Below are 25560 nucleotides of genomic sequence, written 5' to 3' on the forward strand. Positions count from 1 at the left end.
TACAGCACAGCACTGCAGCTCAAGATCTGTGTGCCCTACTCAGTGCTGCACAAACATGGTTAAACACTTCTATACCTTTTCCTATGTGTGTGTGTTTTTACATTGTGCCCAGCACTCAGTACTGGGCTTTAATTAACCGGCCCTGCAGTGCAGGAATACTGGGAGCCAAACTCCCAGTCCCCAGCGTGGGGCTCTCAGCTCTGCAGCCTGGGACCATGCCCTGGCTGCAGCAGCTATGCTTCCACTCAGCAGCTCTCTGGGCTGACCCCTCTCAGCACCGGGGTAGCAGGGAGCCAACTCTCCCTGTACCCCCAGCATGCAGCCCCGCTGCCTTGCAGTGCCGCGCTGTAGTGTTGTGTAATTTTACACTACCGTAAAATTTAAGGAAATTAATATAATATAATAAACAGATACCTATAGAACCTAGAGGAATCAATATGTAGTAACAGAACACCAGAAGGCAAATATGAAGTATATATAAAAACATGGATAAGAAAAAGCATATTAAATGCAATACCTGAGTCTCACAGTAGCGATCAATGACACCTCAAGTTTCATTTTTTTGTCTCAAAAAGAACCTAATGCACTCGAGGGGCAGATAGCAGGAGTTCAACTGGGAGCAGCTTCAACGTCCCAAGCAAGGAAGCCAAAGGGAGGCTAATCATATCACCGGGATTATTTAACACCAGGAAAAGGAGCAAGATGATATTGGGTAAGGCGATCCACTTGACAGGGGCTCAGACGGATTCTGGCTACCTTTAGGATGAAACAGTCCCCGGTCCACAAGCTGCCAGCTTCTCTTGCCAGATGTAAGGATGGATGGGATGGAGCAGAGGAGGGGGTCTCGTGAATCTTGGATGGCTTCTATTGGAACTCCCAAATCTGAATAATTGGCAGAGAGATCAGGGGTCTCCTTCAAGACAGACAGTTTACATTTATGCAATACCTAAAGGCTGACTGAAAATTCCCATCAATATTTAATGTCTAACTTGCTTAACGCTGCGGTTTTGGAGTGAGACCCTTAAAAGGTGCTGAAAAATGGCCCAGAGTATGAATATCTTCTGAGATGCCTCGAACCTGTAGGTTATTCCTCCATTCCCTATTCTTAAGGTCGTTGATTTTGCCCTGAAGAAACTTAAATTCAGTCACCTGGCATAACACAGCCTCTCGGAGACCAACGGAAGCATCTGTGAACTCCTCAAGTGCAGACAGTCTCTTGCCCAAGTGCGTCACATTAGTATTGATGTTAACTATTTCGCTATGAACAGTTTCCTGAAGCCTACTTTCCAACCATTCAAAGTCTTAATGTATTGGCATTGAATGCAGGAGTTGCAAAACTTGGACAATGCCACCCTCCTTCTCTGTGGCCATGGTTGGATGGCAAGGGGGTGACTGAGGAGTGGACAGAGGGCTGGATTCAGAAACAGATGCAATGGCAATATTTACGCAGAACAAGCGATTGTTTGCTAACAATCAAAGTGACTGACATGTAGTCAGAGCTTGGGGGTGGTAATGGGGACTGTGTGGGCTGCTGGATTCCCCAGCCCACTTCCAGGGAAACAAACTGCCCTCCCATAGTAGAATGCAGGTGTGTCTGACCATTTAAACGTTGTTACATGGACATGCATAAATTAGCCATTATGATCTGTGCAAAATGAGAGCTCTCTGCGTGTCACGAGAGCTGCAGTGTTTGCAGCTGGTCAGACCTGCTGCATATGCAGCATGGCTGCCCGTTGCACGTTAATGCTACCAGTGTTTATGCCTATGCACATCGTTGTATGTATGAGAAGGCAGCATTGGGCGTCCCTATTCTCGGCTGTGCTTTGGAAGGCATTTTCATATTTTAGCAACTGCGATCTGCGAGAGAATGCAGGTGCGATTGCATTACTGTCTGCCTCTGAATCAGGCCCAGAGTCCTTCTTGGGAGCACCCTTTCTATCTTTACATAGGAAAGGCAGTTGGGGGGACAGAGATGCCAATAAATTGGTCACCAGAATGTGAATTGAGCAAGGAAATAAACCGTGGTCAAAGCTGCCACTTGACACATTCCCCCATCGTGGAGGCTAGAACATTTTTCATGGTGGCACAGGATGCATACAGTGGCTAGGCCAGGTCAGTTTATTGTGCTCAAAGGCTTTGGGTGGACCATAAGAAGCTGCTGAGACCTACTAGGTTAGCTATAGTGGTATTTGCTTCTAGGGTGGCATATGGAAATATGGAAGAGCCTGTGAGGAGGCATTTGCATCCATTGGGATAGATGGCAGGAATTCCCCTTCAGCTAAGGAGCGAGTGTGCGAATGGACACGGACTCTCCAGGAACAGTGGTGTTTCAATTTCTGCTGCAACATAAGATAGTAGTGTCACAATTTTCTATGTATAAATTACAACAATCCATGAATCCAACGTCATGTGTCAACAGTTCAGGCTGGAGGTGGTGATGGTGTACTGGTGTGGGAAATGTTTCCTTGACACATATTAGCTGTCTTTACATCGGTTGTGCATCATTTAACTACATGCCGTGGGCTTTCCCTCAAACTTGTCCTGATCTCTGCTTGCCCCATTGACCAAGTAGCCCCACCTGGCAGTTGCAGATCAGCTGCGGATCATTGTAGCTGCGGCTTCTCTCCTGCTGTGTCCTGATCACTGTGGCCAGCAGTGATTGGGCAGCCCAAAGACACCTGCTGGCTTCAGTGCAGCTTATTCTACACTAGAAACACAGCAGATTTGTCCCCATTGTGTCCCAATCACTGCTGGCCACAGTGATCAGGAAATTAAGTATCACCCTACACAGAGGCCCCTCTCCCAGGCATTACCGCAGCAGCGATGGGCGATCCTCAGGAACGCTCACTCACTGCTCTTGGCTTCTCTTGCAGGACTGTGAAGTAGTTTTACATTTAAGAAAAGCAAACTATGGGGTCTATTTACTAAGCAGTGTTAGGAGACAGAGTGAATAATGATAAGGTGCCAGCCAATATAACTGCCATCTCACAGGCTGTGTTTGAAAAAGGACAGTTGGGAGCTGCTTGGCTGGCACCTTATCACTTTTCACTCTCTCCTAACACTGCTTAGTAAATGGACCCCAATCTGTTTATGTGTGTTTGTATGTATGTGCTCGCCATGCCGCTGCTCTGTCTGTCTCTGACTGCTGCACGTGCTCTTCCAGTTCGGTTCTACCCTCACCACCGCTCTGTCCTGATTCACCTCCACTCCACTCAGGTTTAAATAGCTATTATTAACCCAATTTGATTTAAAAAAAATCAACAATATTGGGTCCCTTTTTGGAAAATATATTAGCCAGTTAAGTGGTTAAATGCCACAGGCTACCTAACTATTGTTATTACTGACTTCATGCAGATAATGATCAGGCTTGTGATGATCACACTTCCTTTATGGCTGAAGTGTGCACATATTATATAATGGTTACTTCCAGCAGGATAACAAGCCATGTCACAAAGCACATGTCAACTCAAGCTGATTCCACAAACGTGACATTGATGAGCAGCTTTACGATGTAGTGGAAAAGGAGTTTTACAGCGTGGACCTGAATCTTTAAAGAATGTTTCTGACACCTATACTAAATAAAACCAAAAAACGTTGGTTAGAATTTAGAACAGGAAAATATATTGTTTTTTCTTTTTTTCGTTTGCAGATCTCTAGCAGTTGTGAACTCTGTATGGCTTAATGCAGGGATGTTTTAATAGCCAGGCAGCACCTCCCAACCTCCACCATGAAGATTTATTTATTTTGTAAAAAAGAACTACCACTCTCCATGTAATTGTAAACATAGAAAGATACTTATCAGTTTCAGAATATCCAACATATATGTATTTTGGAATACAGGTTGAGTCTCCCATATCCAAAATCCGTGGGACCAGGGATATTTTGGATAACAGAATATTCCGTATTTTGGAATATTTGCATATCATAATGAAATATCTTGGGAATGGGATCCCAATATACACACAGAATGCATTTATGTGTTCTATACACCTCATACACACAGCCTGCAGGTCATTTTATACAATATTAATAATATGTGCCTTAGACAAAGTTTGTGTACATTGAACCATCAAAAATCAAAGGTTTCATTATCTCAGTTATACCAAAATTATTCCGCATTTCGGAATATTCCGTATTTCGGAATATTTGGATATGGGAGACTCAACCTGTATAACATTGAGGCACTAACAATTGTTACAATGTCTCTAATTTTAGGGAATTGTGTACCAAATTATACAGTACAAGTTGGGGAAATACTCAGAGCTGGAAAGAATTTGATTTTGCATGTGAATACAACCCATTGGAGGCACCAATGTTAACATGCCTAGCAGATGTAAGAGAACCATGTCAACTGGGATGTCGGAACCTTACATACTGTACCAACTTTAACAACAGGTAACTAAAAATATGCTTGGAAATCTCTGTTTATACTGATTGTATATACTTAACATACTGTATATAATTAATGTAGCAATATTTATTGTCAAAATATGTTTCACTTCATTAAGCACTCACAAATAATAAATTTTATCCCAAAAAATACTTGAAATGCAAAATCAAAAACAAGCCCATTCTACACTTGTGTGGCAATTAAGTGTATTTTAATGTTATAGCATGTAAAATGAACAGGGCTTGAGTCTGATACTGGTATGCTTCTGGGAGCTTTCCACCCTGAAAATAGTAGGATATAGATGCTTCAGCTAGTAAAGAGTTGTGTATTTTTAATTTACTATTTTAAAATGTATTTCAATGTCTAGTTTTATAATTAGTGCAGCGGTGCACAGCTTATTTGGTTTATTACATATTGTTCGTTCTGTAGCTATATAATCTGTGTCTGTGGCAGTATTCTTAATTGATGGAGGAAAAAACACATTTTGCTGTTATAGGTGCTTGTTTTATTTGAGGGTAATCTGGCAATTTGTCTCATTCAAATTACAAACAATAATGGCACACATATGAGTAGATAAGTTTCTGAAAATTAAAAGTGATGGTGTTGCCTATAGCATACCAATCAATCAGATTCTAGTAGGTATATATATGAAAGGTCAATTTTAATCGATTTTGATCAATCAAAACTGATCAACATAGATGTAGTGTTTCTGGGGCTAAATCACATATTTACTAACAGACAATTTTTGATTTGGTTTTTAAGTGTTAATTATATATGTGTTTTGGCCCCAGAAACACAGCATTAATGATGATCGATTTTAAATTGATTAAAATCGACCCTTTAGTAAATATACCCCTGCTATCATTTCTTTATTGCATTCTAAAAAATGATAGACATAGGGCCATACTCAATTAGAGGCGAAAGGTCGGACTTTTCGCCGTCATCGAAGGTTTTCCTGGGGATAAAGTATCGGGCGCATGCCCGCGTATCCCCGTATTCAATTAGGAATCGGCGAAAACGGGACCCGGCAAAAGGGGAAGTATCAAAGTCCCGTCACTTTTGGGGAAATCAGCCTGTTACCCCCCAAAAGATGGTCTGACATGAGGGATCACTATGGGTAGCCCCGAATTGGGCTGCTAAAGGTATTTGGGGGTTTTAAACAGTGTCGGCAGGTGCTTTTATGCGTATTTGAAAATGTGGTGAAGAATAGCATTTAGCTACTTTTTTTTGGAAAATAACTAGTCCCATCAAAAGTGAAGTTTTAAATTTCTTCAAAAATCCACCTGCCGCAACCAACCACATTCTTAAAAACACCTGCTGCATACTTGGGTACCCCCCTGAGTCTATTTTGCTAGTCTTTTAGTCTGTCCCCCAACTTTTTTTTTTTTTTTTTGCCCCCAAAACGAAACCACTTTTTTTGGGGTGTCATATGCTACTTTTTAAAAAAAAAATGTATACAGATAACTTTAAGGGGTCATTCCAAGGGCTACCGGGTACTTTTTTTAAAGTTTGCACCCCAAAACCCCAATTCTGCACTTTTTTTCGCCACCTATTCTATGGTGAAAAGTTATCCCCGTTTTTTGACAAAGACTTTGAAATTGAATATGGGGAAAAGTGAAAATGACGTCATCGGTGATAAATTATCGCCAATAACGGACTTTTCGCTTCTAATTGAATACGGACCATAATCTCATTGGATGCTATGGGCTGCACCACCACAGTTTTAGTAAATCTACCCCATAATGTTGGTTGTTAAGCCATAGCTCCAAACGGTGCCATTCCTGGGGTATTATGTGTAGTGAACAGGTCTTGACTGGAAAGTGGGCGGGGTTATGCAGACTAGAGCACGTTTTTTATTAAATGGAGTTATAACTTGCATGGTGCAGAGCTTATTTTGTCCACAGATCTGGGTAAGTGTTGGAAGATGTGGTTAAACACACAAGAGGGTCCACCACTGGCACTTACATATATGTGGGACTCATATACTCTTTCAGTGCCAATATTTGAATCTCATCCCATGGAAAAATTGCCGTTGATAGGGTAAAATGTATGTAAAAAAAATTATATTATCTCTGTATTAAGAATAGGGTACTACATGCTCCCTACACTTGCCAACATGGCTTTGCCACTGTATAGAATCATATCAGAAATGTCATATTAATTAATCACATGCAATAAAGGGATTGTCCTCCTTTGGATACTCACACCTAATTAAACCATAATACAGTTGGGCAGCCTTATATGTGGATTTCACTAATATTATTTTTTTTTACTTGATATCTGAAAAAAAATAAAATAAAATGATTAAAAAAAAAAAAAAGATATGTAAAGCATTGTTAATGACATATCTGCTATATACATATAAAGAAAACATGTCGATTTGCTAAAATATTTTTTTTACACAGAGCCTTTGGGCCTGATTCAGTAAGGATCGCTATTGCGATTACAATAGTAAATACGCACGCAGTCTCACTGCAAATATATGCTAATGATTGCAATCGCAATACCATATGCAGCCTAACATAAAGACGCCCACTTTACCTTACACACATCCGTAATACTTAGCAAGACTGTGAAACCATCGGTAACACTGAGTACAATCGCAGCCTGACGCACACTTGCACAAGGTCTGACCATACTCAGAAATTGCTAACCTCATCGCACGCAGTGAAAGCCCAAGTTGCGTATGGCATCGCAATGGCTAATTTATGCACTCCCCTGCAACTGCGTTCAAATGCACTGGCATGCCTGCGTTTTACCAACAACCCCGCGTCACAACCCCCAAACGGTACTTCCTGTCAATTACTCTGCGATGGGTCTACGTAGTCACTGCGATTGCAATGCACAGAATGCAACAATAGGCTGATTGCGTGCGTAATCACAGTTGCAATCGGTAATGAATCAGGCCATTTGTTCAGTGAAGTGACAGTGAGGATGCCGACTGAGGGCCTGATTCAGATGTGGACGGTATTGCACAGCCACAAGAAAGCAGCTATGTTTCGGATCAATGATGGTGGTAGCAATGGCCATGCTAAGTTAGCTTCTTCTTACTCAGGGTGGCAGCTTGCGAGGCGAGTAAATCTGTGTCCACCAACGCAGACCCTGACCTCGGCACTCTCGGAAAACGGGGACAACACCAGGGTGCAATTTCCACTGTATCCCTGACTCTGTATTTATTTTATCCGTCTGAAGTTGCATAGCAGTTTGCACATGTGTGGTGAATTCTTGAGATTTTGGCCTATTAATGTGGGTACACACCTGAAAGATGTATCTGCAGATCGAGTGATCCGCAGATATACTGTATCTTTGGATGATGGTTGTTGATACACACTGAACGGCCATCATTTATCCAGCATCCACTGGTCCGCTGGCAGGGAGGTGGGTCGGGGGGAGGCCATCCCCCTCCCTGTGGGTGCCGCTGTGTGTGTACGGGGGCGGTCTGCCAGCGGGAGACCAAAACCTCAAGGATTCACCCCACACGTGCAAACTGCTATGCAACTTCAGACATATAAAATAAATACAGGGTCAGACTTGCCCCCAGGGATCCAGGGGAAATGTCAGGTTTCAGATAGTGCACTTGAATTATATAATGTTACTCTGTTACAGAGTCAGTTATCTAGCAGTGCAGAGACATGGTTGAACAGACCATTCACTGCTGTATTCATATTGTCTGTAGGTTATGTCCTCTGTAATGGTTGGCCAATTCCGTGTGTTGGCTGGCCACAGTTTTTAAGCATGGGCCACTACCAGTGCCTTCGTCTGGCAGACTCTTCATACCGTATCCGACACTGAATATATATATACAGTATGTATACATAGAATAAAATCAAGTCCCTAGTAGGTGTCTGTCTATCAGGCTAATCTCGAGAACCACTGGACAACATATTTTGATGCAGTTTTTGCTATTTTATAGAGCATTTGTTGAGGCAGGATTAGGTGTATGAAACATTAATATATGACAAAAGGGAGCCGAGCAGTGTTGATCTTAGTGAAGTAAGTCAATGGAAAAACGGATGTCCTAGCACTTTCTTGGCTTACGCTGCCTGAAAAGCGTTAAAGATATATCATCGATGGACTTTATTTTATACCCTGTTTACTGATACAAAATTTCCCTTTTTCCCTTTTTCACTGTTCTTTCATTTCATTTATTTGAAAAATTATTCTTTAATTTTAAATGAGTCCAATTCCCAGTAGGAGTCTGCTTTGGCATGACCATAAATAAAGCACAGGGACAGACACTTAACGTGAGTGGAGGCGACCAAGGTGGAGGCTGTTTTTCTCATGGACAACTTTACTTGGCCCTTTTGCGTGTCATGTCAAAATTAAATCTTTTCGTGTTGATGTCAGGAGGCAATCCAAGACCTTGGTTAAAATAGACTAGCAGCGTAAATTCAAAATTGCTCCTGTGTGATGCCGGGGTGGGTCGCTAGTATTAAAATAAAAGTATACTAGCAGAGACCAAACCTGTACTGTAATTAGTTTCCTTTTCTATGTATTTATTTACAGGCCAACTGAATTGTTCCGAAGTTGCAATGCCCAGTCAGACCAGGGAGCAATGAACGACATGAAGCAATGGGAGAAAGGAAGCATTGAGATGCCTGCCATGAGTATTCCTGTTCTGGATATTAGGAAATGTCATCCAGAAATGTGGAAGGCAATCGCTTGCTCACTCCAAATTAAACCGTGTCATAGTAAATCTAGAGGAAGCATAATCTGCAAGTAAGGGGTGCTCAACACTGATCTTTCTGCATGTTTTTTTATGCAGGGTAATTTCATCATTAGTACTTACAAATTCAGTCATACAGAGCAACAACCATTATCTATTCTACTATCTTCCTCCTATTCACCTGCCTATCTTCGGCATCCTTCTCTATCCACCTGCACAGCAAGCCTTTTGCTGGGGATGTAGTTAAAAAAGCTACGATCGGGATGCCGGCTGATGAAATCCTGGAAAAAGAATCCCGACATGAGTAGAGATGCCGAAACCCACACCCAGACAGCCGGCATCCCGATCGTACTGCTGGCGCCCTTAGCTGTTAGCCGCGGGGTGAGAGTGCAGGGTAGGTATAGTATAGACCTGTGAGCATGTGCATGCTTGTATTGTATGCAGGGACATAGCATAGATGGAACTTATGCTGCAGACCCAGAGCTGGTTGGGGGGCGTTATCAGGGGTACATTCATTTGTGAACAGACCGTTAGGGAAGGGAGCTAATCCTAGTAGTTCCTGATGGATGGGGACATATTGGTGTGCAAGAGGAGTTTGTTGGTGTGAATGGGGGAATGTTAGTGTGCAGGGGGAGTGATAGGGGAGATGTATTAAGCTCTGAAAAGTAATCAATTTGAAAACTACCAACCATTCAGCTCCTGTCATATTACAGGCTGTGTTTGAAAAATGACAGGAGCTGATTGGTTGGTAGTTTATCACACTCCAATTTAGCACTTTCCAGAGCTTAGTACATATTCCCCATAGTGAGAAGAAAATTACAGTGGGTGAGCTAAGGGGGCAAGGAGTAATGGTGAGTGAGGTTTTTTTTGGTGAGTGAGGTATGCTGGTAGTGAGGGAAATTACAGTAGGTAAAGAATTGGGTAAGTTTGTAATATATTTCAATTAAAAAATTGAAGTTGAATGGTTATGCATTACAAATGCTTAAAAATTAAACCTATAATACTTTATTCAAAGCCATATATTCCACCACCAAGGGTGATTACTAAATTGGAAGGGAAGGGGGGACTCCATGCTGTAATGTTCAAAAGGGCTCTGCAGTGCATGAATGCAGGGCTGCCATTAGTGGGGGACTGCCAGGATTCTAGTACCAAGCCCAAACACTGAGACAGAGAAGGGAGACCCTCCAATTCCTAACTGGCAGAGGCATAAGGGGGGCCTGGCTGGCTGGCAGAGACATAAGGGGGGTCTGGGTGACAGAGACATAAGGGGGGGGCTGGTTAGCAGAGACAGAAGAGGGACTGGATGGTATTGGAGAGATGCTGCGGGGCAGGAGTTGCAGAAACATCAAGGAAGGGGGACCCTGCCTGTTTTGTCAGTCCACAATTTCTGATGACAGCCCTGCATAAGTGCACCATACACTTACTTCAGGGTGTGGTATCTTTTGTTGACATTTAATGTGTTGACATGAGAATGCCAAACATGGTCATAATGTCGACATGCAGTAGAAGTGTGCTGATGAGCAATCAAATGAACAATGAGACTAATCACTCCTAACAGATTTCATAGTGGGGCGTGTAATCCATAAAAGTACAGAACCCAATAAAAGTTCTAATGGGAGTCAGATCTGTATCTCAGATTTGTAATTAATACGTAATTAATATACACCTTGCTGCAGGTGATTAAACATCACACTATAATGCTGAAGGTATGACAAAGTTGTTTATCAGCATTAATAAATACTAATGGTTTTTAATACAGCTTATACAGCTCACCTTTGTTAATTAATACATGTGGTTTGCTTTGCGTGGCTATTTGATAATGTACTGATAAAATATTGACATGATTAGAATGTCAACATAACGTCCCTGGTGGTCTAGTCAGGGCCGAAACTAGGATATCTGTCACCCGTTGCAAGGTAGCAATTTTGCGCCCCATCCCTTCCCATACCTGGATTTTGTCCTTGCTCCTCCATAAGGCAGTGCACTAATCAAACCTCCCTGGTATAGTGACTTACATTATTCCACACACAATAATGCCCATTACACATTATGCCACACACTGTAATGCCTATTACCAAAGTGCCACTTACATATTTGCTCGACACCATTGTATGCCCCACAGTAAGGCTTCTAATTACTTTAAAATTACCTGCTCATTGTTGGGGGTTTCATGCTCGTTGCCAGGGGGTTTCACGGGAGAAGATGCAGCTTTCAGCATCTTCTCCCAGCACTTGCGCTGGCCTAACACACTAGAGGTCCAGTAAGGACCTCTAGCATCTGTCTCCTCCTTGGTGACGGACAGTTTTGGATGGCCGTTTTCTGACTTCAGCCCCCAAGCCACCGTGAGTCATCCCTTTTTCACCCCCTGCATTCCGGCACCCGGTGCATGTGCACCTCTAGCCCCCCCCTAGTTGCAGCCCTAGTCTAGTGGTGACTTACCTGGTACAGCTCCAGCATTGTCTTCCGGGTCTGACAGTGACTTCCAGCGTATCCTGCTGCACTTCCGACGGTGAGTATTGTTAAACCTAATGCTCCAGCCAGTGCCTAACCCAAATCTCCACTCCCATTGCCTTACCTTAACCCTCCTCTTAGTGCAGTGTTGGCTAACCTTGACACTCCAGCTGTTGTGGAACTATATATCGCAGCATGCCCTGCCACAGTTTTAGCATTCCCTAATAGCAAAACTGTAGCAGTGCATGCTGGGTTATGTAGTTCCATAACAGCTGGAGTGTCAAGGTTAGCCAACACTGTCCTAGTGCCTAACCCTAACCCTCCCATAGCCTAACCCTGAAGCTCCTCTGCTGCAGTTTAACCCTAATCCTCCGCTCCATGCAGAATGTCGACATGACTGTCAGTATTGTGGAGTCATCATTATGAATGTCAACACTGTATACGAGTATCTCGACATTATGACATCTCCCGACCCCAATTTTTTTTTTTGCCAATTTTTGTGACAAGGTTCTAACAATTTTTCTCTCTTGTACGAGTATATACTAATTTATTTTGTTCCTTATAATCTTTTTGCACAACTGCTTTTTTAAACCATTCACATGCTGACATAATTTTAATATGCTATAATGGTCAGAAGTGATATTGGCTACAATTATTTTATGTTGACTATAATTAATGCAGCCATTTTCTAACCCTGCTGGTAATTTTATTTTATTGCAATCAGTTTTTTTTCTTACTTGAATGATAGATGCCAGCCAAACTCTTACTTTTATTCATTAAAAGACAAAAGGACTATTAAACCTAACAATCATTTTTTACTATGCAGAATTTTTAACTTCGCAAATAATTTCTTGTGAAATTATACTTTTTTTTTCACTTTTATACATATCTATGTATAGAATTAAAATACATACTATATGTCTGCAAATCTTTTGCAAATAATTATACTAGAGAAGAAACTTCAGGATAAATTTACTAAGATTCAAGTTTGGTCGAGTTAGCATTTTCTGGAGAGTTTCAGCATTTTTTTCCACTCGCAAATTTACTAATGTCAAACTCGGGAGAGAAATCTCCTTTGCTACAGGAAAATTCTGGAGAGTTAGCAAACTCTCTTCACTTCACCATTGGCCAAACTCAAGTAACTTTTCACTATTGAAGATAGGATTCGGGAATTTACCAAGATGAGAACAGACAAAACTCCTGTCCAAATTCGTGAAATAAATTCACCTACCTGTGAGCTACGAGTTCAGCAAAAACATACACAGATCAGTGTGATCCATGTATGTTTCTGCCTGTAAATTGTAAATAAAGGGTTACATTTTGTAAAAGAAAATGTTGCAGGGTTCTCCCCCAAAAGACATAACCAGCCCCGGGCTGCTCAAGCAATCCTAGTTCTTAAAATTTATGGGGGAAAAAAACATGTAGGGTTCCCCGGTAATTTAGGAACCAGCAGGGCCAGTCCTGGTTTTAAATATAGTGGGAAAAATGTGTAGGGGGTCCCCCTATATTTAACAACAGCACCGGACCCAAACCGACCGGGGTGTAATGCCACAGCAGGGGACCCTTTCACCAGGTCTCCCCTGCCAAATCATTAATACCCCAAGCCGGTCAGGCTAAGCTGGGGATCTCAGGGGAGGTGGAAACCCCCCAAGAAGGAGTCCCCCCTCTCCCGACACCCCAGGCTTAAGTCTGAGGCTCTTCCCCATACCCTGGACTGTGGGTATGGGGGTAATAATAGTGGAAATAGGTCAAAACTATTGTATTTTACAGTGGAACTACAGGTACCAGCTTGCCTACCCTTTGGCACTTGTGGAACTACAAGTGCCAGCAGGCGACCGGCATACGCACCCCACTATAAAATAAATAATTGAATAACCACAAGACACACACACCGTGTATAGTAAAACTTTATTACATACCTACCTAACTCATTCACACATACTTACTTGCTGACAGTTGCTCCGTCCCCTTCTCCATGTGGAATCCACTGGGAGTACCTGTAAAAAAGATCACATTCTCACCTCCATCCTGGCGCCACTTTCCATAGCATCCCCATACTTGGCAAAATAAAAAAACGACTGACCCGATCCATGACGAACATGTGTGAGTATATGTTGTCAGATATACCTATACTACGCGAAATGACAGCTGACTGCTATCATCTGTATTTCCCACGGACCGCTAGCCAATCAACGGGTGCTTTACATGTAGCGGCCACTCATTGGCTGGTTACAGGTTTTTTTCCCCCATAATTTTAGGAACGAGGACTGACTGAGCAGCCCGGGGCTGGTTATGTCTTTGGGGGGGGGGGGGCCCTACATAATGTTTTTTAAACATTTAACCCTTTTTTTACAGGTATAACACACACAGCCTTCAGGTATCTCTCTGATATGTGCAGGCTGCTTGTTCGGGAGAGAGTTAGGCAGAGAGAAGACACTGCAATCTCAGGTGGGTAATGTCCTTCATAACTTGCTACTGGGGGGAGAAATCTCGATCTGCTTTACCATCGGCCAACTCACTCTCAGCTAATCTCACTTCTGAGTAAATTTGTGAGTTTCAGAGGCATCAAATCACCTGAGTTTCGGCGATGCTAATCGAGTTGAATAAAAAAACTTGATCAGACTTGATTCTTTTTTTTTTTTTTAAATGTTTTTATTGAAGCAAATAACACCGTACATCAAAATAATAAGAGATAAATAAAAAAAAGTTTCCAGTACAAGTTCGAGAAAACAGTATATATGGTGTCTTAACATCTACAAATATTCCAGGACATTTTCATATGTTTGCGTACATATCTGTGTTCATTTTGTCCAACATTTTATCCTATACAAATTAAAGCTTAGACACCAATAATAGACAATAAACAAATAATAATTTACTAAGTAAATAAAAAGAAAGAATGTCCGGCACTCACCAACCAGGCAGCGTACTAGGAGGATCACCCAAAAGGATTCTAGTTTCATACCATTGGGTCAGACGCATACTATGATAAATTTGGGTTTGTGTTAAAATTGGCAGAGTTGTAATGAAACTTTCCCAGGTATCAAAAAAAAAAAAAAGCGTCCCTCCTCTCCTTTTCAAACACCACTTCAATCCAATCCATACGGAAAATAAAATTACATTTTTCTTTATAGAATTGAAAATTGATGGGGGTTGGTGTTTCCAATCCTGCAAAATGGTCTTTCTTGCTGCGGCACTTATTGTAAGAAATAATTTTCTGCTCCCCGCAGTGAGCCTCTGACCCCTTGGAAAGATACCCAGGATGGCCCATTCTGGAGTAAATGGTACAAAATTGACTAGGCAGTTTTTAGCCTCCCGTCATACTTGCCTCCAGAAACCCTGGACTACCGGACATTCCCATAAACAATGATGAAGTTCGGCCTCTTCCTTGGCACATCTAGGGCAATTGTGAGAGTTGGATAGACCCATTCTGTATAATCTGTGAGGGGATAAATAAGTCCTATGATATACATTTAAAAAGAGTTCATTATATGAACTAGTGGTTAATAGTGTTTGAGACTTCAGTAGCCCTTTTACCAAATCCTCAGTAGTCAGTGTTGGAAATTGCGTCAACCATTGACGCATCCCTTGAGTGACCAAATCATGATCTAGATCCTCACTCAAGAATCTATAGTATATGGAGATAGCTTTGCGTGAGGGTATTGGTCCTGAAAGTCGTTGATCTAATAGATTACACCAGTCATCAGCTGAAAGTGTCCGTATTACCGAATCTATATAATGTTGTGCCTGAAAATATGCTAGAGGATAAGCCCTTAGAGTCTCAAATCTCGCGGTTGCCTCATGGAATGTTAGGGGCTTCTGAGTATCTACATTAAGCAAATGACTTGTATTATAAATTCCCTTCTCTCTCCATACCGTAAAGGGATATGTTGCCCCTCCATCTTCAAACTCCAAGTTACCCAACAGCGGAATGTAAATGGTTTTGTGAGCATTAATGCAAGCTTTGTGATGCAAAATATGCCAGAGGCGTCTAGTTGTCATTAGTAAAGGACTGTCAAGAACCTCTGGCGGAACCTCTTGATCGTGAAGGAAATATTTCAGGGCCATAGTAAGTAAAAATTGTGATTCAAGGGATGTATTAGCATATATCTCTTAATCTTGTAGCCAATCAATCAAAAATCTCATTAAAGAGGCATGGTTATAATCTAGAACATTAGGGAAGTTTATCCCTCCGTTAGATTTAGGTTGGTATAGTTTCCTAAGACTGATGTGAGCCCTACCACCCTGCCATAAAAATGAACGAAACAATTTATGAATTAACTGAACATCTTTTTAGTGAGAAGAATGGGTAATGCCTGCAACATATAGAGAAGACGGGGAAAAGTCATCATTTTAATAAGGGCAGCTCTTCCAAGGTATGAGTGCATCAAATGTTTCCAGCTCCGGAGCTCCTCAGTAATAAGTCAAGTCATCCAAGATACATTCATGCTATACAACTGAGTAGGGTTGTTGGGTAAAATAATACCTAAATATTCCAAGTGTGAGGAGGCCCAGGAGAAGGAAAAAAGCGAGGCCCAAGGGGGAGTGACAATGGTGGGGTGAAGAAACATTGCTTTTCATTTATCTGCATTGATTTGAAGGCCAGAGATGCTGCCAAATTGACCGAACTTTTGCATAATTAAATGTAAAGTATGTTGAGGGTCCTGAATGTATAAAAGAATGTCATCTGCGTATACTGTGAGTTTGACATTTTGAGTGCCCACACGAACTCCCTGAAAACTAGACCATTGTTGCAAAATATGAAGGAGAGGATCAATGGCAAGATTAAAAAGGAGAAGAGAGAGGGGACATCCCTGCCGAGTGCCCCATCCCAGCTCCATGGGAGTACCACGTAATCCATTAATCAATAATGATGTTGAGGGGGAATGATAAAAAAATTAAGTAGTTTAATAAAGTTTGGAGCAAATCCTCCGAGACTCAAAATCTCAAATAAGTGAGGCCAGAGAACTGTATCAAATGCTTGTGTGTATCAAGGCTCAGGAGCTTGTTTTGAGCGTGAGGGTTCTGATTAGAGGCAACTATGGCGGCTAGAGCAGTACGGATACCTTTAACTGAATGCCTTCCTGCCACGAATAATAACTGGTGTTCAGTCAAAAGAGTGGGTAACATTTGCTGCAAACGAGTGGCCATGATTTTCGCAAGTAATTTAAAATCTACATTTAATAATGTAATGGGACGGTATGAACGGAGAAGGAGGGGATCTTTATCCGGCTTGGGTAATAGAATCGTATGGGAAATATTAAAGGACCTAAGGGAGGAAGAGTCACGATGAATGTGGCAAAACAAATCTAAAAGGAGTGGGGAGAGATCATCTTGAAGGATTTTGGAGTACTCTCCTGAGTAGCCATCTGGACCAGGGGCTTTATGGGCGGGCAAGGCCTTAAAACTTCACGAAGTTCTTGTTCAGTGATTTCCGAATCTAAGATGTCACGTTGATCTTGACTAAGTTTAGGTAGACGTGCCTCGTCTGGTATGAGTGTCTGTTGTTCTGAATCAACTGGCTGTAGGGAATATAGTGTTGCATAATAAGTGTTAAATAGGGACAAAATGGTCTGTGAATGAGTAGTAGGGGAACAAGTAGAAGGATTAAGAACTGCAGAGATGTGGTTTCTAGGCTTTCGTGATTTGGCTATAGTGGCCAAAAAATGTCCAGCCTTGTTGCCCCAGCGATAATATTTATGTTTGGAGAATTCCAGACTCTGTTTTGCCTGTGAAAGGAGGAAGTCTTCTAATAGCTGGCAAGCTTGCTTATAAAGCCGCAGATGATCAGGGGATGGATCCAAAGTATATGTGGCAAAGGTTTGGGTAACAGATGCACATAATGTAGTACAAATAGTCATTGTTTCACGTTTTCTCATATAACCAATGAAGTGGCCCCATAACACTACTTTTGAGGTTTCCCACATGAGTCCAGGGTTGTCCCAGTGTTCAATATTATCATCTATAAAATTGGACCATTTTGACTTCAGATAAGAACGGAAATCTGTGGAAGAATCTAAGTATGCAGGAAATCGCCATATGTTATCACGGTAAGGATTTGAGGGAAATGTGAGAGTGACAGTGATGGGAGCATGATTGGAGATCAGATGTCATGCAAGCGTGTATCATGGAGGCGAGACATCAGCTAATAGGAGATAGTAGATTCGTGATAATGAACCACGTGCTGCGGAGAGATGTGTATATTACCGGTCAGTGGGGTTCAGAAGGCGCCAGGGATCGGATAATTGTAGTGAATTTAGTAATGAAGGGAGTATTTTCCATATCGAAGGGGATGATCTAAGTGGTGGAGGAGCCTTGTCAATCTATGGATCGAGGACTGTATTAAAGTCTCCTCCCATGATGAGAGGGTAATTGTTTCTTTGCTGCAACAGTCTAGTGATATGGTTGAAGAAGGACAGGGAGTCCGTGTTTGGTGCATAAACATTCACCAGCGTGAAACGAGACTGCAGAATTTCATCATCAATAATAAGGAATCTACCGTGTTTATCTACCAGCTGATAGTGAATTGCAAACCCTATCGGAACAAAATGGCAACACCTCTGGACCTAGTGCGGAATGGAGCTGCAATACATGAATCTATCCAGGGGGCACGTAAAGTAGCAAAATCTCCCGTGCGCCAATGTGTCTCCTGTACAAACATTATATCAGACCGTAATTTCTTAAGATGGGTAAGTACTCTCTTGCGTTTAATGGGCGAGTTCAATCCCCCAACATTCCATGAGGCAACACGCAACTGGACTGGATCGCGGGAGGGAGCCGTATTCGTTATTGCCGTTGATAAATTATCTCTGTGTGACATTTCAGAAATTGACTAAAGACATTCTCGGGATGTACAACCCACTGACGAAAACTCCTATGGGTGAGCACCAGACACTTAACAAAATAAAATTCTAAATATACATTAAACAAAAACAAAAAAGAAAATAATGCACAGTGTTTCACTTCCTACTACTCCAATTTTCAATTTTCCTACCAACAAAAAATGAGGACACATGTCGCTCCTAAGTGGATGGCATGTGTCCAGAATTGTAACCAATAAGACATCAGTAACAATGAGTAAAGAGACTCTGGAAATAGTCAAGGGCATCTGACTAATTTAAATATTACAATGAGTAACCTATTAACTTTGCTTACATATACTAAGTTATTCTGAACTGTAGAACTATAATGAATTATTTATTGCCTGTCCTCAAACCAGTGTGATAGGAGCAATAGGCTTAAAAAAATGCACTATTTTGTAAATAAACATAGAGAGTCCACAATGGGACCACTAAGGCCAACATATAGGGCCCAAAATCCTTAACACAAATTTTACATTAGTGCAGATTTCAGTGATCTAACATATAAGATCAACCTAGATGAAGGAGGTAAAGGTGACCTAGGAGGTGAGCGTGTGGGGAAAAAATGTCGTTTGGCTTGGTCAGGATTCTCAAAAAATAATTGGCGGCCATCCTTTAACACTCTGAGTTTTGCTGGATAAAGGAGTGCAAATCGATGATTGTGGGAATGTAGATAGTTGCAAATTTCAGAAAAAGCTTTGTGCTTTTGAGCAACTAACATGGAAAAGTCTTGTAAGATCATAATTTTGTGGGATTGGATTACCAAGGGATTGAACCTGCGATAAGCAGTTAGAAGTTGTTCTTTAGCTCTGTAGTCTAGGAATTTTGCTATGACAGGGCAACGTCTATTATTATCACCCTGTCTTTCTGGACCTAAACGATGAGCTCTCTCTATTTCAGGAGTACCTAATGTATCTGCAATGTCTAAGGCTAGAGGTATGTCCTTAGCAAGAAAATCAAGGAGTTGTGGGCCCTTATAAGATTCAGGGATACCAATGAATCTTAGATTTGTTTCGACAGTGTTGATTTTCTAAATCATCAATTTTTTCTTTTAGGGATTGAATAGTGGAGGAGTGGGAGGCTGTATCATCTTGGATGGTCTGAACTCTATCCTCTGTATTGCTGTCCCTTGTCTCTAATGTGATCAGGCGGGCAGCATGAGCATCAATTCTAGTCAGGGCAGCCTCTGTCTTCATTTCAGTACTTTCCAGTCGCTTATCAAACTGCAGCATTAGCACTTTAGAGGTGGCCTCTGCCATTTCAACAATAGGTAGGGAGGAAACGGGGATAACACTTGGGACAGAAGAGCCTGTAGGTTCTAGGACATCTGTTGGCTCAAGGGGGGGAGAGGGAGTGGCATTTTTACCTGATCCTTTGGTTGATTTGCCCATAGTGGCAGGTGATGGTGATATGGTCTGAGGATGTGGACGAAGAGGCCTTGAGAAAATATCTGTCCATACCTCGTAGGCCAGTATTAAGTAAATTACACAAAAATATAATCGTCGCCAATAATATGTTGTCACTACAAACTTAGCTATTAAAAATAGATACACAGGTTACAGTGGTAAATTTGAGGCGATGCCCCTAAAACAGTATTCGGGATCACATAATTATTTTTCTAAAGAAAATAACGGGGGGAAAAGAAACCACCCCACACTAAAAAGTAGATAATGCTTAACCAGAATTTGTCAAAAACAGATGTCAATAAAAATGAATAAGTATAATTCTAAACAATAGGTCTATAACACCACTAGGTGGAGGTGTTGTATTAAGAAGGTTATAGCTACTGCAAAAAAATTGTACAAATATTGAATAAAAGTTGTGAGATATTATATCTGGTGAGTTTGCACAGTAATTAAATCAATTAAATGAGAGCTCAAAAATACTTATTAAGTATAGTTGTAATTAACAATAATTAAGTACAGTTATAGAGACAATTCTAACTTATCTGGGTTACAAGCAATACAGCATACAAACTGGTGACTTGCCGGATATTTTTTGTTAATAATAGTGAGTATGAAAAGTTCACTGGTGGACAAGCTGAACCAAAATATTTAATCCCAGATGCAGAAAGGGACAGTCGTCTTAGGGGTGCTAAGTGTTGCAGCCATTAGGTTCACAGAGTGAGTCCACAACTATTGTGTGAGATAGTTAGGTGAAAGAGAGGTATAGGGTAGATTGGGTGTAGGGGATGGAGAGAGGATTTGGGAGGGCAGGGGGAATACACTAGGGAGGAAAGGAATCAAGTATAGGGAGAAAGAGGAGAATATGTAGGTAGTTAATATGAAGGAGGGTGACAAACAATATTAGTACCAGGGCTCCAGAAGGGATGTTGAATGATCATCACCAAAGTCCCATGGGGTCATGAAGGTGAAGCCCACTCCAAATTTTCCGGTCTCCAACGGTAAGTGTCGCAGTAGAGGACCCAGAGAGCAATCAGGGACGTCAGATCGCGTGGACTCCCAGCCGGCAGCAGAGCCCCTTCAACAATGCAGGAGCAGTTGGTTCATTGGCAGAGTACAGGCAAGCAGCCGCTCCCAGCACAGCGAACAGCCTCAGGAGGGACACCCGGCGGGATGCAGTGCCAGCACCGAGGACTTCTGTTGCAGAGCAGCAGATGAGAAGCTGGCCTCCAGAAGCACGAGCGAGGCCACCCACAGCAGGACCAGAGGAGAGGACCGAGATGTCAGCAGTGGCATCAGTTGTGGAGAAGTCCGGTGGTTCTCAGGATCTCCCAGCCATCAGCACCCGAAGGTTGGGCTGACAGGCATCGTCTACCGTCACTGAAGCGGCAGCCTCCGCAGCAACAGGACCCAGGGTGGCAAGGGAGCCGGTCAACCAGGGATAATCCTAAGGTAGGTTCTCTATGGATAAATCAGGCAGGACTTCAGCGGTAGCACACTCGGCTTGGGTATAGCCACAGATGAGAAAGTCTCGTTAGGTGCGGTGTGAGTAGCAGGCTGTCACTGGAAAGGCAGCTTAAGCAGCCATGACGGCGTCCACGACGAGATTCGCCCAGGCACTTGGCGTACTCTATGGTCTGTGCTATTCGTAGCAGAAATCTGATGGGATCGAGATAGTAGTGGCAATATAGGTATCAAAAGTATCCCCTTTTCATAGGCTAAACGATGGGGCAGTCAAAAAGCCCTAAATAGGGCATATGATGGAATATTAGAGAGGATTTCATGCGCCACTACTAGGGAGACAACTAAAAGGCGGCCATTCCTGATGCCCCGTCCACCGGAAGTCTCAGACTTGATTCTTAGTAAATTTACCCCTTCAGGTTGCCAAAGTTTTTAGAGCAACTCTTGTGGTGACCTGATGATCTGTGTTGTGATGAACTGATCTGTGTTGTGATGAACGAACTGATCTGTGTTGTGATGAACCGATCTGTGTTGTGATGAACCGATCTGTGTTGTGATGAACTGATCTGTGTTGTGATGAACTGATCAGTGTTGTGATGAATGAACTGATCTGCGTTGTGATGAATGAACTGATCTGTGTTGTGATGAACTCATTAATGACCTGCAGCTGCGAAGGGAAGCATTTACTACAACATTGTGGTATCCTTGTGTTAATCTGAAATTTATGTCCAAACATAAGGTCTGCAGGTTAATTGACTTATGGTAATGCAACATGGACTATAGATAATTTGTTTATAGTGGCCTGCTGTCTTTCTTTTCATATGCTTATTACGTATCTAATTTATTCTGGTGTTATAATTTGTTTTTCTATGGTTTGTACTTTTATGTCATATGACTTTTAAAATTTTAAGAATGATGAAAATGAATTGTATGTCTAATTATGACCATACGTGTGTATTGTGCTGGATGTGCAGGAAAATAAAGTTAATATAATGTAATGTTCTGTAATTTAATCCATGAAGAACAGATTGTGTGGAAATACTGAGAAAATGTGGTGATCACAGTAAATTTCGTGAGGGCCAGACAGCAGAAAGTATATGTGAGCTGCTATCTTCCACTGATGACACAGGGGACTGCATTCCGTTGGACACCTATCTCCGTAAGTAGTACAGCGTTCCTTTGTAACAAATCTCCCAGCACTTTACTCTTCTCACAGCCTTTTTTGTTAAGCAAAATATGAAAATAACACCCAAAAACAAAAAAGCAACATTTTTACACAGTCAGGGCCAGATTAACATTTGGGTGGACGGGAATACAGCTCCAGGTCCCAACATAAAAATAGGCCCATCACCTTGACAGCATGATGAAGACCAGCCAAGTATTACAATTGTATTTCTATTTTCCTCACAAAATTTGTGTGTTTTTACATATTTAGGAAAATATTGTGGCTGATAATGTAGGGGGTGTGCATGCCCACATGGCACTGGCCACACAAGCAGAGAACTGGTCAGAACCCCTCTGCTTATCACAATAGTCCCGTAATCACTTTTAACAGCCCCCGGCCCACATGGATGAGGTATAAGAGTTAGACAGTCAGTAGGTCGAAAGGGACAAAAGGTTGACAGAGACAACAAGTCAACACACTAAGTGTAGACATGTAAGGAGATTGACAGGGACAAAGGTCAACAGGGTGAAAAGGTCAACACAAAAAAAAATGGTAGACACAAAAATAACTGTCTAACATCTGGTGTCTATCTAGTCTATCTACCATTTTACTGTCTATCTATAGTCTGGAACCTGGCCCTTAATCCAGCGTAAGTGGGGTTTTCCTTTTGTAACCAGAAAACACCTTGGAAGAAGGCATCAGGTAGCATACAGGTACATTGGATTTTAACTGCAAAAAATATACTTATATTATTCAGTACTGTCAGATATACTGTATCATGAGAAATGTTTCATCCCTAACCCTCCCTCCCCAGTGCCTAAACTTAACCTCCCCCCTTAGAGCCTAACCCTAACCCTCCCCCCTTAGAGCCTAACCCTAACCCTCCCCCCTAGTGCCTAACCCTAACTCTCCCCCTAACCTCAGTATTTACTGTTGGTATGCTGACTTCGAGATTCTGACAGGTGCCGGGATTCCGGCGCCGGCATTCTAAGTGCCGGCATCCCAACTGTCAAGATATTGACCGCATCCCAGGGACAGCAGTCTGTTTTCATGTGAGTTTTACCATCTGATTGAATGTAGCTACAAAGCAGAGTGACCTGCTGCGAGATACCATTAATCACTTAACTGACACTTTTTCCAGCAAAACCGGCCAGAAATTGTCAGGTCCCGGACTGGATAGTCAGAGGAGATCCATTTGGCACAATTGTAGAACAAATTTCCTCTTCAAAACACAGCGGGACACACCTTGTCAGCTGAAGCACAGCTGACTGCGTTCGCATCCGATACAACCATGTCAGTTAAGTGGTTAAACACACAATGACAGCACACATATTTAGCAGTAGGCTGAAAAAAAATACATGCTGCGACTTCCAGTGGTGTACACAAATCATATACAGTATATTCCTTTTCAATGGTGCCTAATAAATGTGATGTCCAGAAGCAGCAGCTCAACCAATTCTATATAATAAAACAGCAGCACATTTATAGGATAACTTACACACACATGCTATCTATGGGGGAGCGCTTTTATCACATTGGATTTAATGCTTGCGATAGGTTTGCAATGAAAGAAAGATCACACAGTAGTAAATACAAATGTTGAAACAAGATTGCATGGAGGAATCTTAATCAGTTTAAGTATATGGCTCATAAGGTGACATTAAAGATCCGGGCATACTCAGATCAGTAGTTCCACACAGGTTGCCTGATGGCCAAGTAATTATTGTTCAGTTCACCATGGCTCAGATTCCTTACCATTGTCTAGGTTATCTGGTCCTTCTCCGGATCATAGTAGGCCATATCCATGGCTGTGCCTGTGTCGCTACTTAGCATACTTGGTGAGATTTTGCCACCATACTAATTAGCCTGATGTAAGACCCACAGAATGGAGTGCAGAGCTGTAACTAGACTTTTTGGTGCCCTGTGCCAGAAAGAGCCTTTGCGCCCCCCTCATTTTTCAAAGGGACATAATGGACCCAAAAAAGACCTTGGCCTCATGGGGAAAGACCAGGGAAGAGATAGGGGGAGGCCAGGAGATGCTGGGGATAAAATAAGAGGAAGCTACAAGCAAGAATGATAATAAACAGAAATATGACAGGCCCAAACAGCGCCCCCTGACCTGTGGTGCCCTGTGCGATGGCATCGGCCGCACTACCCTAGCTACGGCCCTGATGGAGTGAGTCCAGTTTGGGTATAATCAATTTGTCTGTGGGGAGTCTCCAGGGAGGGGGTGACCCAGGGCACATGCCCCCACCATCCCCCATCCCATCATCCCATTGCCCCTCTTAAGCTGTCTCTGCCCTTCCAGCACTAACCACTCATTATGCCTGCACAGAATGCCAGTGATCATGCAGCCCGGCACAGCCAATCAAACTGCTGAATGTTATTCTGCAGGGCCCATGGCGGCACAACCCTGAGTCTCACTATGACCAAAATCTGACACTGTAAGAACATGTTATGGCTGCAGTGGTGTGCTCCTCCACTCAGGACATAACCCCCCCCCCCCACACACACACACCTCCTTGGGCCTTTGATATCTTTAGTTTAAAAATAAAAAATCAAATTTCATGGCAGGGCAGTCCAGGGTCCTTAAGCAGTTTGGCCCCCTACTACCCCCTGATGGTAGCCAGGGAGGTGTGGCTTCAACTCTGGCTTGTATCCACCCTCACTCTCTACACCCCTATTACCACAGGAAAGCACAGTTTTGCTCCCTGTGACCTGAAAATTTTGATGACTACAGGGTAGATGCAGGAAAGCGCCTCACTATAAGCGCACGTGCAATAACGCTTATGCAGATTTGTATGCATCTGGAGAGTTGTGTGGTATATGCAACTTATTTGCTATGAATCATCATCATCGGTAAGATACTTGCACTGGTCCTATACTAGGTGCAAATGATTGGCCTTGCTTACGTCCAGCTGTGCATATGCATGAGAATGTCCCATCACACAGCAGTTCCACCTCTTCGGCCATAAGTGTAGATGCAATTAAAATGCCTATGACTGCATTGTGCCCAATTCATGCAATATACACTTTATAAACAGGCATACTTATATATATAGTGGGTTCAACTCTGTATCAGAGACTTGTTTCTCAGCTAAACTAACTGGTTTTACATATGCAAAGTGATGACAGTGATGTAGCTTTTTTAGTGGGACACCTTT

General features: G+C 42.3%; 1 protein-coding gene across 3 annotated transcripts in view; it reads left to right on the forward strand.

Moving 5' to 3' along the window:
• The window catches only part of RECK (reversion inducing cysteine rich protein with kazal motifs), a 255837-nt gene that overhangs the window by 176081 nt on the left and 54196 nt on the right, over positions 1-25560 (forward strand). For all 3 annotated transcript variants that reach the window (XM_088442336.1, XM_088442338.1, XM_088442337.1), the window contains 3 exons: positions 4216-4395; positions 8897-9109; positions 22254-22390. In XM_088442336.1, the coding sequence (XP_088298462.1) occupies positions 4216-4395; positions 8897-9109; positions 22254-22390 (530 nt within the window). The remainder of the gene's footprint in view (positions 1-4215; positions 4396-8896; positions 9110-22253; positions 22391-25560) is intronic.

This window comes from Taudactylus pleione, unplaced genomic scaffold (assembly GCF_031769625.1).
Source record: "Taudactylus pleione unplaced genomic scaffold, aTauple2 ptg000309l, whole genome shotgun sequence".
Lineage (NCBI taxonomy): Eukaryota > Metazoa > Chordata > Amphibia > Anura > Myobatrachidae > Taudactylus > Taudactylus pleione.